This window comes from Epargyreus clarus, unplaced genomic scaffold, assembly GCF_041222505.1.
Source record: "Epargyreus clarus isolate Ecla_fem2 unplaced genomic scaffold, WU_Ecla_fem_2.2 ptg000029l, whole genome shotgun sequence".
Classification (NCBI taxonomy): Eukaryota; Metazoa; Arthropoda; class Insecta; order Lepidoptera; family Hesperiidae; genus Epargyreus; species Epargyreus clarus.
Window position 1 is genome coordinate 10608639 of NW_027332235.1, and position 16183 is coordinate 10624821.

The 16183-nt window shown below is 34.8% G+C and overlaps 3 protein-coding genes across 5 annotated transcripts; 2 read left to right on the top strand and 1 right to left on the bottom strand.

The window, feature by feature from the left end:
* Positions 1–611: 611 nt before the first annotated feature.
* Positions 612–3065, top strand: LOC140754332 (UPF0587 protein GA18326). The gene is made up of 3 exons (XM_073089327.1): positions 612–975; positions 1982–2101; positions 2819–3065. Exons 1-3 carry the CDS (start codon positions 726–728, stop codon positions 2932–2934), a joined length of 486 nt encoding a protein of 161 aa, XP_072945428.1. The 5' UTR covers positions 612–725; the 3' UTR covers positions 2935–3065.
* Positions 3066–4256: 1191 nt separating this feature from the next.
* LOC140754333 (uncharacterized) lies at positions 4257–13744 on the bottom strand. Its single transcript, XM_073089328.1, has 5 exons — positions 12228–13744; positions 11554–11757; positions 11019–11284; positions 10512–10664; positions 4257–6718 (listed from the first exon to the last, which is right to left on the bottom strand). The coding sequence occupies exons 1-5, from the start codon at positions 13720–13722 to the stop codon at positions 4436–4438; spliced, it is 4401 nt and encodes a 1466-aa protein (XP_072945429.1). The 5' UTR covers positions 13723–13744; the 3' UTR covers positions 4257–4435.
* A 332-nt stretch (positions 13745–14076) lies between these two features.
* LOC140754363 (uncharacterized) lies at positions 14077–16174 on the top strand. 3 transcript variants are annotated; one of them, XM_073089361.1, is made up of 7 exons: positions 14077–14188; positions 14406–14483; positions 14586–14797; positions 14937–14989; positions 15060–15158; positions 15439–15539; positions 15762–16174. In XM_073089361.1, the coding sequence occupies exons 2-7, from the start codon at positions 14425–14427 to the stop codon at positions 15859–15861; spliced, it is 624 nt and encodes a 207-aa protein (XP_072945462.1). In that variant the 5' UTR covers positions 14077–14188; positions 14406–14424; the 3' UTR covers positions 15862–16174. The 3 variants fall into 3 exon arrangements, with proteins under 3 accessions (XP_072945462.1, XP_072945463.1, XP_072945461.1); XM_073089362.1 differs by lacking the exon at positions 14077–14188 and adding an exon at positions 14232–14313; XM_073089360.1 differs by lacking the exon at positions 14077–14188 and having other exon boundaries at positions 14334–14483.
* The last annotated feature ends 9 nt before the right edge of the window (positions 16175–16183 follow it).

Below are 16183 nucleotides of genomic sequence, written 5' to 3' on the forward strand. Positions count from 1 at the left end.
TAAATGGCTCAATAGATTTTGACGTGTGTGGTGTTAGATTTGTCTTTATCACAAGAGCAGAATAATTACTAAATTTTCTAAATTTCAATGGTTTTGGTTGTGTCACATTTTTATTGCTTTTTTAGTTCATAATTTTTAGTTTCAATCATTTATAAGTTTCAAAATAATTATCATATTTTTTCATATTTCTTCACAAGTATAAGCGGGTTTATGTCACACGAGCTATAAAATAGTATACGATACTTGTGACAAAAGTAGCCTATTATGTGCACGGCGTTTAGCACCCTCGCTGCGCTCGGGCGCTAACTTCACGCCGTGCAAAAATAGGCTACTTTGGCCAAGCGTATCGTAATGTACTATTTCTTTATCTTTATCGTTTCTATGGAGGCAATATGGTATGTTACTAACTCAAATGTATTGTGGTCACTAATTAAGCTTAGGTTTTTGTTATCACCTGCAAATTATATAACAGTTAATTATTAAATTCTAATAGTTTTTAATGTTCTATAATTAAAATTAATAAAGTTTGGCTGAAAGGTAAGAAGCCAAGACCGTAAAACTATAAAAAAAATACATTAAATTGACTTTCAATTGCCAGCCGTGACACTTGTCAATTGTCATATTTTGATTTGACTTTTGCTTTGCCCACCGGTGAAGTGGACTGAAAAGTGAAGTGTTTATATATCCTGTATTGAAATATTGACTGTAAACCTAAAACTTTAAACATGGTAAAAATCGCCTTACAAATCAAGGCTACGCTGGAATGTGTAGAAAAGTTATATACAAACCATCCACACTATCAATGGTTCCTAAAACTAAAGTGCAGTAGCTGTGGAGAAGTGTCGGAGAAGTTTCACGATCTCACCGAAGCTGAGAGGGTGCCGCAGAAACACAATAGAGCTGAGACGAACCTTCTGATCAAGTGTAAATTGTGTTCGAGAGAAAACTGCATCGACGTTATAGAAGGCAGCAACGGTAAATTATCATAACCTCGTTTATCTAACTGAAGATGGTAAAATTCTTTCATCCGAATATAGTGGAGTTTTTTGACCTGTTTGATTTCATACCTGTCTGACGCGCAGAGGGTCCCGGGTTAAATCCCCAGCCAGACAGATTTCTGAATGATGAATTTAGGTTTCTGTTTCTGGGTCTGGGTGTGTGTTGTATTAGTCTGTTTGTGTCCATAGCACATACAATACAGTGAATCCTAGTGTGGGGCTGTGAGACTAGTAAGCGTTTTTTTAATTTACCATAGCACCTATTTAGATCTGTAACAAGTGTAAGATATTGTATTCTAGTTTTAAGAAGATAATAAAAAAAATTAAATTTAAGATTTTTGAACTAAATCTTCAGACATAGCATCCCTTCTATGTGCCTTAGGTAAGCCCATCCTATTTAGGGTGAATACAAATGTCTGCAAAGCAATCACTTGTTGGATCTCATTCTGATTTGCTGACTATTATATAAAAACATACATAACACACAAGTTGTGGTCATATTTTAATTGGAAATTGAGTATATCCTTTTGATAATCATCTGTTAATCATGAAAAGTTGTTAACTCATTTGATTTTAAAATTTTGACTTGATGCACATTTATGGGTGTTCACAGTCTGCCAAGTACAGTCCTGAATTCAATACCTGCGATTTTGTTTTAAAATATTCAAAATTAAATTTTAATTTTAAAGCAGATGTTTGTAAAAATGTATGAACATAGACCATAATCTTACGTACCTTTTTTTACAAAAATGGGTAAAGGCTTTTCCTATTATCTCTCTTTTCCTAAACTTCCCTGATCCTGGTAATTATCTAATTAAAGCAATCTTTATTTTTTATATTTTGAATTTCCCCGTTTTTATACGTACAACAACTTGACATTGGCATTGAATGGTCATAAGACAGAGAAGCCATCGCATAAACAAAAACAAAAAAAATACTGGTAAAGTGCTCATCTTCTCTAATCTTCCTTACATATGTTCCAGGTGTGTTTACAAACAATGATGTGAATAAATTCAAAACTTTGGTGATATTTGACTGCCGAGGAGTGGAGCCTGTTGACTTTGAACCCAAGTCTGGTTGGATAGCAGAGGCTGAAGATGGTGGTATGATGATATTTTCATAATACTTACAAATTAGTGGCTCTGTATTTTATAAAATCCAATAAGCTTCTTGTTATATATTGGCCTTAATCACCATAGTTAGAAGTTCGCCTTAAACAAAATTCGATCCTGCACCGCCGCTGTGCCATGAGAACGCTGACTCCGCACCACCGCTCCGTTTCCACTGTATAGTCCCGAACGTGGGAATTCACTCTGGGCGCTAACATTGCCCCAGCAAGTCACTTAGGATAGTTAGTTTTAATTTAGGTTAGATTTAATCCTAAACATGTAATATTCTGTTTTGATTAAATACGTATATATAAGTAATTCGGTCTTTCTGTATCCTGGCTGCTTCATCCCGACGCATTATATAACTATCTGATAACTATTATTGTTTATGGAAAAAATATAAATATGCAAAAAAATATTATACATATAGGTGATCCAACATTAAGTAGTTTCAGAAGGATATAAGTAGTTAAAATAAATATGTTCTCTTAACATTATCACATTGAAAATTTAACTATGCAGGCCAAGGTGCTGGCAGGTAATAGAATTGAAAAAGTAATTATTTCAATGAGTTTTATCATAATAAATAAAATTAATTGCAATGAAATTAAAACATTTTAATAATTGATTGATATAAAATTGTCAAAAAGATACTTTGGACAATTTTTAGTAAATATTAGTGTGATATTGATCCTATATTTTTCTTTTAAGGGAAAAAATTTGAAGATGTTGACTTAACAGAGAAAGAATGGGTTGATTATGATGAAAAAAACCAAACATCAGTGGGAGTGTATGATCTGGAGTGGCAGTTTATCAAAGTGAAGTGATTATAAGAAATAACATTGGGCAGTGCTATTTTTTGGACATTTCTAGTGAAATATAATACTTGTAAGTATATGTTTGTTATCAATGAAAGCTAATGAAATGATTTTTAAATAAAGTTTTTGTATATACCTAACATTTCATGTCTATTTTTTTTTAATTATAAATATTGCCTATTAATAAAGGAAAATAGATAGACTTTGTACAAATTATACCAAAGACTTTGTATATGTTAACCAAAAAAGGAAAAAAAAATGCAATCATGGTAGATATAATAAAAAAAATAATGTAGGGCAACTAACATAAATTTTAAACTGCTGGAGCGAATCTTCTAATCTAATATATAAAATTCTCGTGTCACAGTTTTCGTTGCCATACTCCTCCGAAACGGCTTGACCGATTTTGATGAAATTTTTTGTGCTTATCCGGTATCTATGAGAATCGGCCAACATCTATTTTTCATCCCCCTAAGTGATAAGGGTTGTTCACCCTTAACACTTTTTTATTTTTATGGCAACACAACGTTTGCCGGGTCAGCTAGTATTATGTAGATTTACATCCTTGATTTTCATAATTGAAATAGAAGTAACTAATAAAATAATAGTTAGAGCATGTAATTAGCGATTATAGTAATAGGTATCGCTAAACGATGTTTAGTCGCGGAATAGGAAGCGCTTATTCTAGGAAAGTGTGGTCACAGTCGAGTTGGCGCGCGAAATCGTAACTCGTTCACACGGCCCGAACGGCGCTTCCACGATAAAAACGTATGAATACTATATGTTAGGTAATACAAGAAATAGCATGCAACATTATTATATCCGGTTAAAAGTATTGATACCCATTTATAGGTAACAATTAATTTCCGCAGATTCTGTTTTTTTTTATGCAGAATTGTGATTCATTTGTCGTGTCTATTATATTGTAGAGCTCTAAAGCACAGTAAATATATTAGTTATAGTCCGCTCTAAATATATAAATGAATCAAGTCGCCATAGCAAATTGAATGACTACAGCTGCTCGCAACAACTTCAGAGCGGACTAGCAGTTTGGTGTGGACTATACAATTTTTATTGTTATTTTATAAAAAATAGAGACAGTGTCAATTGTTTTTTGAACTGTGATTTTTTTATTACTTCTCTTTTTATAAATAGTTTTAACTGTTAATAATATACACAGTTTGATTATTCAATATTTTTTGTGTAAATAGTAATTATATTTGATGGCCATTTGAACATTTGGCATTATTTGCTACATGTCACAATGAAATGACCAAAACTGAAAATAGTAATAGCTGAATATATTACACATGTATGAATAAAGATAACCCTTTAAGTATCACAGCATCACTCATTTAATTCATCTGTACACACAAATTTACATTCTCACTTCACACCTATACAATTACACTATTAGCTACTACTATTAATGTCTATGGAAACTACTTACATAATTATCTGTTACGAATTCGAAGATGTAACGAGATATGGGTTATTAATAAATACTTTCCTATGTTTTGACAGCAGTTGTAGTTGTTTCTGGGTTATCCGAGCGCTCTTGGAACCCAGTGAAACCAGTGTTGCCGTGGACTGTCACACTGTGTTGTGGAGAGCTGGTCACTTCCTGCTTCGATGATGATTCTCCAGCCAATATATCGTTGATTCTACTACTGTCATTCAGAATTTCGTAGGGCTGGTGAATGAATACAGGTATCTCCACGGGCACTTTAACGGGAACCTTGAAAGGTACTTTTACCGGGTATGGAACCTTTACTGGATAAGGCACTCTTTTCTCCACCGGGTAAGGTTGAGGTACATAAACGGGAACCCTCTTTTCAACTTCAATTTTCTGCGGAACGAGAACCTCGTAAGGTACCGGTACTTTCTTCTCAACTTCTACCGGATATGGAACCCTCTTTTCTACAGGCACAGGTATAGGCTCCGGGACCTTCACAGGGTAAGGTTGAGGGTAGGGAACTCTCACGGCCACGTGCTTTATCACTTCTACCGGTTCTCTCACTTTAACTTCTACGGGGTACGGCACTCTCGTTTCTACTGGGTAAGGCTGGGGCACAAGGACTTTTACTGCTACCGGGTAAGGTACTCTTTTCTCTACCTGAACGGGCACGGGTACCGGTCTGTCTACTGGTACATGAACGGGATACGGCACTTTTTTTTCTACATGCACGGGTACTGGGTGCGGAACCTTGACTTCTACTTTTTGCACGACGGGCACTCGATGAACTATCGGGTATGGCTTAGGCACGTATTCTTTTTCTACGACTTTTACTGGAATAGGGTGGGGCACTTTTATCGGCACGGGATAAGGAACTTTCTTCTCCACTGTTACCGGGTACGGTCTGTCCAATATCTTTATTTTCTCCACGGGAACTGGCACTGGGACCTTCTTTTCTACAGGATACGGTTTTGGCACTTCTACTTTATACGGCACTTTTTTTTCGACGGTTTTTATGTATCTATGGTGGTGGTGATGGTGATGATGTTTAATCTTGTGGACTACTTTTGAATGAGCGTGGCTTCCTTCTGGTTGCAAATCGGAGGACAGCAAATATGGTTGTTGGTTTATCGGTGGTCGCTTTTTTTTACGAAATAAAACTACCTTCTTGCGTCCCAAAGCCGGTGCTGTACTTGGTGACGAATCTGCCATTGGGAGCAAGCCGTAAGATTGTAAAAAATACGTTCCTTTTTCACGACTCCTGTCAAGCGGGTTGCTGAGGAAGATATCAGATCTTGTCATTGGTGTTTGAGGAATTTCTTCACTCGGGAAAACATCGGATCGCTTGTTAATTGGCGTTTGTAGTGATCTTCTTCTACGCAAGATAACATCAGACCTATCGTTAAGACGTGATTGCGAAGTTCTTCTTGCTTTGGTATAATGCGATGGTATTATCGGCACCCAGTCATTAGATTCAATTTTGACGAATTCAGGTGTGGCGGTCGTAGATCTTTTACTAGGTCCTCTGGTTACTCTGCGGTATTTTCGCGTTGTAGGCTCAAAGGTTGTTGATGGGAACGGGCTTTCTGTAGACGCATATCGATAATGATGCCGAGTAGCAGACAGCTCCTGGTCAACGGTATAATTATTGGTATTTGTTGAATTAGTTATTGTGGAAGCATTCTGGGATGTTCCATTCAATTTCTCTAAAATCCTCTTAGGCCATATTCTTTTTGTCCTCAAAAGTCTTGTCGTCGTAATGGTAGGAGCACTTGTAGTGGAAGTGGTAATGTTACCGAATTTAGGCGGTATTACGAAATCTGTACGTATGCCATTAATAGTTTGGATAGGTAGACTGAATTTAGGGCTCGTTGGTTTAACGATTGGCTTGATTGTTGTTGGAGCAAAACCTAACGGCTGGCGCGTTGACTGAGAGTAAAACGTTCTGCTATTCGGCAGTGGAATTACTTTAGGGAAATTATATACAGAATTTGGATGGATCTTCAACGGCTGATTGGAAAATATGTGTCGAGCGGGTGGTAGATTCGGCAACTGTCCATAGAAGTCGAAGAAATATTTCTGTTTATCTGGTGTTCGATTAATCGGTGGTTTACTCGGAGGTCTCAGTGTGGAAAGTTCAGGTCTTTGTGTCTGATTGGTCCAGCCAGCAAAGGCTGGTTTGATCGGTTCAGTTGGCTTTACGTACTTGGGGCTGTCTACTATGGTAACAGCCTTAGTCTGCGCTTCCTCGGCCAGTTGGTCTGTCTTGCTGTCATATTGCACCGTCGCGCCACTTTCATTGACGACGATCACTAACGCAATGATCAGGAATGCCGTCTGAAAATATAAGAAACATAGAATTAGTTAAGAGCATGCACTTGTCAATGATAAACCTAAATATATACTTATAAATAAACTTATTCTTATAAATATACTATACTTATAAATATAGATAAATGCTATATGTAGATATTTTATTGTTTATGATTAAACCATTTATTTAAACTCATCGTATGAGTTTTCATAGCAAAACTTTTTTTTTTTATATTTTAGACTTCACTAACTCTCATTATCGAAATAATTAAATTACGATTACTTTGATGTCAAACACTGACAACTACCTAGTTTCTGTTATCAATGTCCGATTTGTTAATAAATAAACATTTTCCCGCACGCACGTGGGAGATGTATTAGAACACGCAACCTTTTATTGTATTTACTTTTTAATTTTTCAAACGGAAGGAAACATAATATTTTTTTGAATCTGTTATAATACTATTAAAGACTATATCAATAAAAAATAGTATGTAACATTAGAACATAATTCATTCAATAAAATTCAATTATATAAGTTATTTTTTAAATATGTTTTTAATAAATATGTTTAAACTCATAACAATTACTGATGTTAATCATGCTTATTGTTTATGTACAAAAAACATAAACATTACTATTAAACATAATGTCTTTAAATTCAATAAATATTACTTAAAATAAAAAAAAATACGAGTTTAGGATGCGTTTAAAATATTAGTTTTAAATAAATAAATATTTCAGAAAAGTAAATTTCAAAATAGAATTCGTTTTTACATTACCGACCAACAATCCATAAAAATGATCACTTGAAATCACTAAAATCACCTGATTACTTTTCACTGTACACTTTCCACTCACTACACTTCACTTTTTGACATCCAAGCGCTATTTCGCGCCAATTCACATTTTTAAATTTTAGCGATATACCTACCGATAAATGTTGCATAGTGCGGGCGGCGGCCGATAGCTGGCACGTACGTAATGATTGGTGTAAGGAAACGTTACTCACTTAAATAGCATTGGTGTAATGGGTGGTTGATTTCGGGACGCTAACTAACTTTCTCTGCCAATGCCACTATCAGTCAGTTTCGATTTTCTTCCATCCCATGACAATAAAGTTCACGGCCTCTTGGCGCCAAAGCACCTATCCTGTAGTTTCTACGTTACGGAATGGTATGTTACGTGTTTAACATCCGATAAATGAACTCATGAATTTAAAATTTTAATAAGCCACAATTTCACGTTCATCCTGTTTACATTTGACAAAAACAGATTTTTGATGTTAGCAAGATTGTAAAACTACAAGAACTTACGGAAAACTTGATACACAAGTCTTACGGATTTGAGTAAATTATTTAGATTTTAACAATTTTACTATGTACTTTATAAACATAGATTAGTATTTATAAAGAAAAACAATTAATTAATTAAGGCACATTGAACATTTCTCCTTGAATGAATGTCCGCTAGTGGCATATTCATGAGTGCTTCCATATTTCAGCACTTACCAACTTATTGGTAATTGACACTTAAGTTTACTTAATTCACCTGTGTTCACTAAACGGTATTAGTTTAATGTTTTACCATGTATTCCCAGAGTCCTTTAAGGGACACCATTGACCATACCCCATTAGGTAGAGACCATATCCGTGGTCTCTTGATCTTGACAATGAGCAAGAAAACTTATACCACGGTACAAATATATAGATCCTTATACTGTGCTTATACGCAGACATCATTTGGTTAGAACTTGTATTGCATTACCTTTTAGAATGAGTAGATTTCATTTCTTGGACTACATAACGTTTCGCTACAATAAGCGGATAAAAACATAATAACAAGCTGTAAAAACATACAAGAATAAACATTTTACTTGTAACGGAGCTAGTAGTTATTAGATACATAAAGCTAAGTCCACAACGATATAAATAAAGAATAAAAAAATGTTGGATGCCGCTAACGTGAATTGACTCTGTTGAAAGATGCATCAAATAACCATACTTAAAATATTAGACACTGGTCGCCCAGTAGAGCACGGGCGGAATAAAGGCTTTCCGAACTCATACACACATCCTCTTATAATGCCTTTTAGTTCACGATAAGTATTAATACACTTTCCAAAAAAAAATGGTTAGAAGTCTTTACTTCTTTGTTATGTGTACTTAGCTTAAAACTCAAATCTTTTCGCGCCCAAATCGTTATCCAAGTGAAATGCGAAATGTAAGTATTGGGTAGGTAATATTGAATAGTAACAAATGTTGTTCAATTTCCTGCTTCCGCTCTTCCGCGCTATATAAGTTACCAGACCACTAATCACAGAATTGGCGCAAACTTATGCAACCATGCAAATATTTGCACGCTACGCTCTGTAATGCGATAATAAGCTTCGTGTGTAGAATAAGATCCTCGGGCGGGACCGGTTGGATTCGTATTTATTGTATTTATTACATACATGTAAATGCTTCCAGAATATTGAAATGGGAACAGTGGGACATGCATAGATTGCAGTCATTGGCTATAATGCCACCGCCCTTATTTTTGAAGCAGAAACTTAATTCTAACTATTGGTCATTGTAGTAAAAATGTCATTTATTATAGGTATAAATGGTAAAATGATGTTTACTAGAATTTCCTATCCCATGGAAGCCATAAACACAAAGATCATTTATCTGGTTAAGCCAGGAATCGAACCAACATTCCGTTGCGTGTCAGAGCGCCACGCGTCTCGTCATAATTGTGTGTGGTCCATATACTATAAGCATTGTACATAAGAAAGTCATAAATGACGAATTGGTTGCATGTGTATGTCAAGCTCGACCAAGCGTGCCGGAGGAATCTGAGAGGGAAACATTTACAGCGTCATGGCATGACAGAATTCTTTCTTAACTACCTGCATGATACATAATATATACAATGCAATTACTCGGCACAACAAAAAATAAACATTGTAATTACATGTATTATTTAAAATTTACTTATCTGAAATATTTTACGAAGGTGGTAGAACCCTTTGTGGTTCGACTCCGGCGGCACCACCGCCACACCTATGTTTACCTAATAACAGCAGTGTCAGGCGCTGCTGTGTTCCGGTTTGAAGGGTGTGGTAAGGGAGACAGACTTTTCCGAGGCGTTCCAGCTTAGTCCTCAGGGGTAGCGGCGCGTCTGTGGCCGACCTCAGGTATAAATATCTAATCCTATCTGGGTTTGATTACAGATGTCCATGGGCGGCAGTAGCCACTTACCATCAGGTGGACTGCATTCTCGTCTGCTACTCTTATATTATATAAAAAATAAAAATTATAAATGTGCTATTATTGAGATTACGTAAAAAATACTGTATTTTTTTCGGCTAAAAGACTGTTGGTCAGCCATCTGACTAAGTTTATTTTGAGAGCTTCTTTAAAGAAGAAGCTATTTCAAGATAACTTTAGTAGCAAGTGTGATTTATAAAACAACCCTTTCTTTTATTTTTATATTATATGCTTTAATAAAATAATAATAACTTCTCCCCCTTATACAATTTGAAACTTCTTTCCTCTCATAAATTATAGTAAATACAGCTCATATATGAATTTACAATTTTACAACAACTGAATTAGATACAACACTAATGGTCATCCTGTAACCAATGTTGACTACTAAAGGTATCACAAAATATTTTTACTACTAAGATACTACTATATTTTTATTACTAAGATGACTTAGTATAAGAGTTGAACTTAACCATATCCACATTATCCTTAATCATTACTATTCACTGTATTTCCATTAGAATCTTCAATCTGTACTTATTATCCGGGAATCTCATTTTGATTATTTGCCTGACCTCTTCACAAGTAAAACTTTGTGATATATTCGAGTTTTCGTTCCACAAGCTCGAAATCTCCAGTAGATGCGCCGTGAATAATTTAGGTATATGTGTAAACTTTATCCAACCTTTAATCTTTGTATCCAATTTTACGGTTTCCTGAAAATAAAATCAAAGTGGTGAGAATATGCTTTATTTTGCTTCATGCTTCATTCCATAGATGGCACTGAAGATATCTACAGTGTGACATCCACATCTCAATCGCCTTATATTCCACCACATTGCTTTAATGCAGATTGTTTATGATAGACACCTAAACATGATTTCCGCGACACGCACGGAATCGAATACGAAATTTAATTACTAGTTACCCATCCAACTCTCGACCGCGCCCAATATTGTTTAATTATGTATGTCAGTTACGATTTACACTTTATGCAAGATTGCGCGCTTTTTTGTAAGAACATATAGCTAAAGATTTTAGAATTGCTGAAATACAAATTGAAAACATACCGGAAACAAGTCCTGAATCTCAGCTATAGTATGCTGGAAGCACAAAGCCAGCATGAAGACCAGGTCATCAGGAATAGGAGTGGTATCGAGTAAGAGCTGGCGTATCATCATTTCACACAACACCAGTATGAGCGAGCACATCGCATGCTCGTACATACGATCGGGAAGGACGCCGTACCAACAGTCCTTCAGCCTGTGAAGATATCGGACGACAAAGTTGACACATCTGTCGAATGCATCGAACGACTGTTGTGTCCAGGGCAATTCTGAAATTTATAATAATTTTGACTTTAAAAACACACACAAATTACATCAATACTTGTAAGGCTGAGATTTTTTTTTAAAGTATAGAATTAGCAAAGAAGCAAGCTGTCCATCTGATGGTAAAGCTACTGCCGCCCATGGACACAACATGAAAACAACTTACTTTTTCATGTGAGTGTCCTATGACAATATATGTTTACCTGACCAGGAATTGAACCCTGAACTTTTACATTATCAATTGTAAGGTGTTAATGAAGTAAGCTATACTTACCATTGTTTTCAATTTTACTGGAAATCATATCTCGATTCACTTCCAAGTAAATGGACAATTTCTCCATTCCAACAACTCTCAGATCATATACATGTTCCATGAGGATTGTGTTGAGGTAGTCTGCTAAGGATTTGGGCAGGATATTCTTCCAGGGAGGGCCCACAAGAGTGTGTGCTAAGTAGTGGCAGTTGTTGAAAAATAGAGCTGAAAAACATGTAATATTACGATTATATCACCATATAGCAAATTATTAGTAAATACAAGTTGTAATAAATACTGCAATAGCCTAAATAAAACAGTGATGATAGAATAGTGGTATGAAATGTATGTAGGTACTTTTAACTCCTCAAAATCCTTCATATTCAAAGCTGAGACCCATGTTCAAGACATAGGTATTTAATGACATGCAATTCAATATAGTTTTAAAGTTACACACATTGCCCGACTTATAAAATGATGCAACTATCGTAGTCCTCAGGAGTGGCAAAATTATGGGATTAGGCTCAGGTAAAATACCTCTTCTATATGGAGTTGATTACTGATGTCCATGGGTGGCAGTGACTTCATACTATGAGGTTGACTGCATACTCTTTATTTTAATTTATTTATCATTAAAAAAATATAAGATTTAAGTTTGTAAACTACAATTATATGAAACATAATAAATAACTTACCAATTTCTAGTGGATTTTCTTTTAAATTACTCCTAAATTTCTCTACAACAAGATTTTGATACATAACAGCTATATCTTTGATATACAAGACCAGCTGTTTGCCGTACATCTCTGGTAATGCTGTGCTCTCCTCTAAATGCTTGATTATGATCATGACAATTTTCTTGACGCTCTGTGATATGACACATTTTGGGAAAAACAGTGGCATATTTATGTCATAACAGAATTCCTTATCAGTGATGTCTGTTATGGAGTTGTCCATACATACTTTTCCTACTATCTCAGTACCATGTGGAAGACACTCTTTAATCAATTCTCGGACATCGGAGAGCATTTTATCACACTTTTTATCATATAACAAAAGGTCTGTGTTGCTGATAAACTTTTGTAGAGGTGACTCCTCTGCCTCTACATACTTCAGATCTACTAAGAATTTATTAAATGTCTCTAGTTCTAATGCAATCTCCTTGTAAGCTCGGTAGCTGGCCTCACAGGATGGTAAGTTACACTTGATGCAATCCTGAATGATCTTAGCAAAGAAAGCTTCCCTGTTAGAATCACCAAAGCATTCAAGGAACTTTTTATCTGCCTCAAATTTTGAACCTATGGTGGACTCCAAAAACTCCAAAACTGCCATTAAATTGTTAAAAATAGTCTGAATTGATGGTTTCTTGTTGTCGTTTAAGTCTATTTTTATGTTGAATACCAGAGCACCGACATGATCGTCAGTATATATCTCACAGTTATGCTTAATTATTTTAACAAGCAGTTGATCAACAAAGAATTCACTGAATTCATGCAGATCTGCGTTTATTCTCTCAGTGAGGTACAAAGCTTTTAGGACATTTTGTAAGAGTACAGGGTCATTCTGTTGAACTGAAAGAGAGTATGTAAGGGTGTCAATACCTTTCTTGACTGTCCATGAGAATATGCTTGCCCAGTCTAGGCTCAGATGTGCTAATGAGAGGGCTAGCTGGCTTTCTGACTGATAATTTAGATTTTGCAATGCTGTATCTAAGTTGCCTTCAAATTCTATTCCAAGGAGCGCTTTCTGTAGCTCCTTTATTTTCAACACAGCGTCGGAGTATTTTAAACTGCTGAAGTCTCGGTCTGCCCGCTCAAGAGTATAAACTCCGTCAACCACTGTACACAAATCGTTAAAAGTATGCACAATTTTATCTAATTTTTTACATGCGCTGTTAATTTCGTCAATTTTTTCGCCGAACTTTCTTCGGAAAGTTTGAATTTCGTTTCTTAATTCATCGAGATCTGCATTCGCTTTTTGCTTCCGTTTCGTGTAGTTCATCTGCTCCAAACTCCTCGACGGATCAGAAGTTACATATAGATCTATGAAATAATTTTGCAAGTCCCAAGAAAATACCTGTAATCTTTCTGAAAGATCACTTATCTTCGGTAAAAGTTCGTTGCTGGCTTTTTTAATATCTTCTGAAGTCGTTTTGTTTGCTTCTTGGATAACAGCACTTAATAAACTCATATTTAGGTTCACACTTTATCTCTAATTAGACCAAATTGAATTACAGATTTAATAAACTACTTTTTAGTTTTGTTTCACAAAATGTTTTCAACAGTTTTTAAATTTAAATCGGTACGTTTATTTACTGAGTAGGAAATGACAAATGATAATATGTCAACTTTTGACGTCTACTGTTTAACGTGGTTAAAATAAACATAACTATCACCAAACAGCCAAGTAGATCATTATTTTATTTAATAATGAGATCATATAAATGACGTGTAATATAAAATAACGTTCTGCAATGTTAAAAATAAATGTATGCAAAAATCACTTCTCATGATATTTCATTCATTATAAAAAAAATCCTACCTTGCTTATTTCATTCATTCACTACCATTACATTCGATAACTTTGAGAAACTAATTAAGTAATTACTTATTTATTACTATTATCCAGTAAGACACTAGTTATTTAAATCGCGAAAGTAAGTAGATACAGTAGAGTTAAAATATTTGCAGTGTTGCAGTCTTGTGGTTGTCAATGATTGTTGGATCAATTAACTACAAAGCTTCTCAGAAGACTTACTTTGCTCGTATCCTTAGTATTTGTGTACTTATTATTATTACTTTTATGATAGTAATTTACTTGTTTATTAAAAAGTATACATCGGGTACAATAAAAAAGCTTCATATTTTTTTCAGATTAATTAAATCTAAAACCATGAACGATAGTGAAATTGAAAACTTAAAAACAGAATTGGATCATGAAAAATCCTGCAGGTAATATATTTATTAATTTAAAAATTATTCTTGCCCCTTAACGTTATAGGGGAGACAAGATTTGTGTGCCGTCTGATGGTTTTAAAAATCATTTTTCTATAGAGAGGCAGCAGCTTGGCAGAATGGTGAAATAGAGAAGCAGATAGTTTGCATGCAAGATGAACTGCGTAAAAGCGACTATTCTTGGGACCACGATGACGACCTCCATCGGGAAAGCGCAAGGCATAAACAATTGCTGGAGGCCATCGAGACGTTGCGAGAACAGCTTCCGATTCTAAAGGATAAGATAAAGAGTGCGAAAGTCTGTGGTCCGGGTAAGTAGCGCTAACTGTCGGGAGAAATTATAACTAAATCATTAAACTAAATTTTATGTGGGTAGTTAATTTAAGAGTTCACCTTATCCTAATAACTTTTCGATACAAGGTAATTAAAGATTTATATTTCTTATTTTAGATTGCAAACTGAAACACGACGATCTCAATATAAATTTGGATATTTTGACTCCTGTAAGTATAAAAATAATACGGTAATAGAGTTTTATCGACTTTTCCAAGTGTATTTTTTTTTATTTTTCAGGCCGAATTGCTGCGCACAGTGAAACGTTTCGAGCGACTTAAAACCGACCTCATCAGTACACTTCGTAGCAAGGAATGGCGTTTGGATTCTGAATCGAAGGTAATCACATTATATTCGTAGAAAAAAAAATCTATGACAGATAATATTTTATAATATTTAAATAAAAAGAGTTCGAATGATCAAATGTAAATATCTTTAAGCAATCCAGCTCAAAGGACTAAAATTTTTACATCAAAATTGTAACCCAAAGTGTTTATATGTTTTACAGTGAGCATTTCCTAAAAGAAAGAGTTCCTAGCATATTTTTAAGAGGTTGAAAACAGTATATATTATGATTGTCTGCAAATGAAATGTACAGTAAATAATTTTTATTTTTTAGCTTTTCGTACGAGTAAACGACCAGCGAACATATCTCCAGAACGAACTAATGATATGTCAGAACAATATCATGCGCCTTCAGAGAAACGGGAGCTATTGGCAGTAAGTAACTCAAGTTTTTATCATTTCCCTACACAGAAAGCTTTAGTTTTCGACCTACATACATATGAATTAGCTTTAAGAAGCTTCCTAGAATACCTCAAGTTAATCTGAATATCCCTCATGTTCACTTAACTGTGAGACGATGTTTTTGTTGTTAAAGCTCAGAACACATTATTTTTTGAATATCATATACTGTTTTCAATTGTTGGTGTTCTCTTCCAGAAATATTCCGCGTAAGAATGACGAGAGAGTCCTGGACCCAAAGCGAGGTCCTGTAAAGAAAATATTCGGCAACGAACGGCTACCACCTATCATAACCTAACATACCACCGAAAAGCAAAAAATAAAATAGGAAACTATACGACACGTACACGTAGTCATAATAAAATATAGATTCATATACATGTACACATTTTTCATTCACTTTTAGCCATATTAGTAAACATTAGATTCTGGTCCTTCGAACCGGATAACACTTTTGGTCCTGTAACCAGATTTTTAGATTTAAGCAATGGTACTTAAGAAAGTAATAAAACAAATTTCAGAATTATTATTACGTATATTAGAATAAATATGAACTATTTAAGAGAGATATAATTAAATTAATTACAAAATATACGCACGTTCTATACAAAAATATAATT

Bases quoted from the DNA above. Each gene is read 5' to 3' on its own strand.
- LOC140754363 (XM_073089360.1), top strand. From the start codon at position 14,335: ATGATAGTAATTTACTTGTTTATTAAAAAGTATACATCGGGTACAATA. The intron at 14,798-14,936 runs GTAAGTAGCGCT...TTCTTATTTTAG, and splicing joins TGCGAAAGTCTGTGGTCCGG to ATTGCAAACTGAAACACGAC. The intron at 15,159-15,438 runs GTAATCACATTA...TTTATTTTTTAG, and splicing joins GTTTGGATTCTGAATCGAAG to CTTTTCGTACGAGTAAACGA.
- LOC140754333 (XM_073089328.1), bottom strand. From the start codon at position 13,722: ATGAGTTTATTAAGTGCTGTTATCCAAGAAGCAAACAAAACGACTTCA. The intron at 11,285-11,553 runs GTAAGTATAGCT...TATAAATTTCAG, and splicing joins CAGTAAAATTGAAAACAATG to AATTGCCCTGGACACAACAG. The intron at 6,719-10,511 runs ATCAAAATGAGA...TTATATTTTCAG, and splicing joins GTGAAGAGGTCAGGCAAATA to ACGGCATTCCTGATCATTGC.
- LOC140754332 (XM_073089327.1), top strand. From the start codon at position 726: ATGGTAAAAATCGCCTTACAAATCAAGGCTACGCTGGAATGTGTAGAA. The intron at 976-1,981 runs GTAAATTATCAT...CATATGTTCCAG, and splicing joins CGTTATAGAAGGCAGCAACG to GTGTGTTTACAAACAATGAT. The intron at 2,102-2,818 runs GTATGATGATAT...TTTTCTTTTAAG, and splicing joins AGCAGAGGCTGAAGATGGTG to GGAAAAAATTTGAAGATGTT.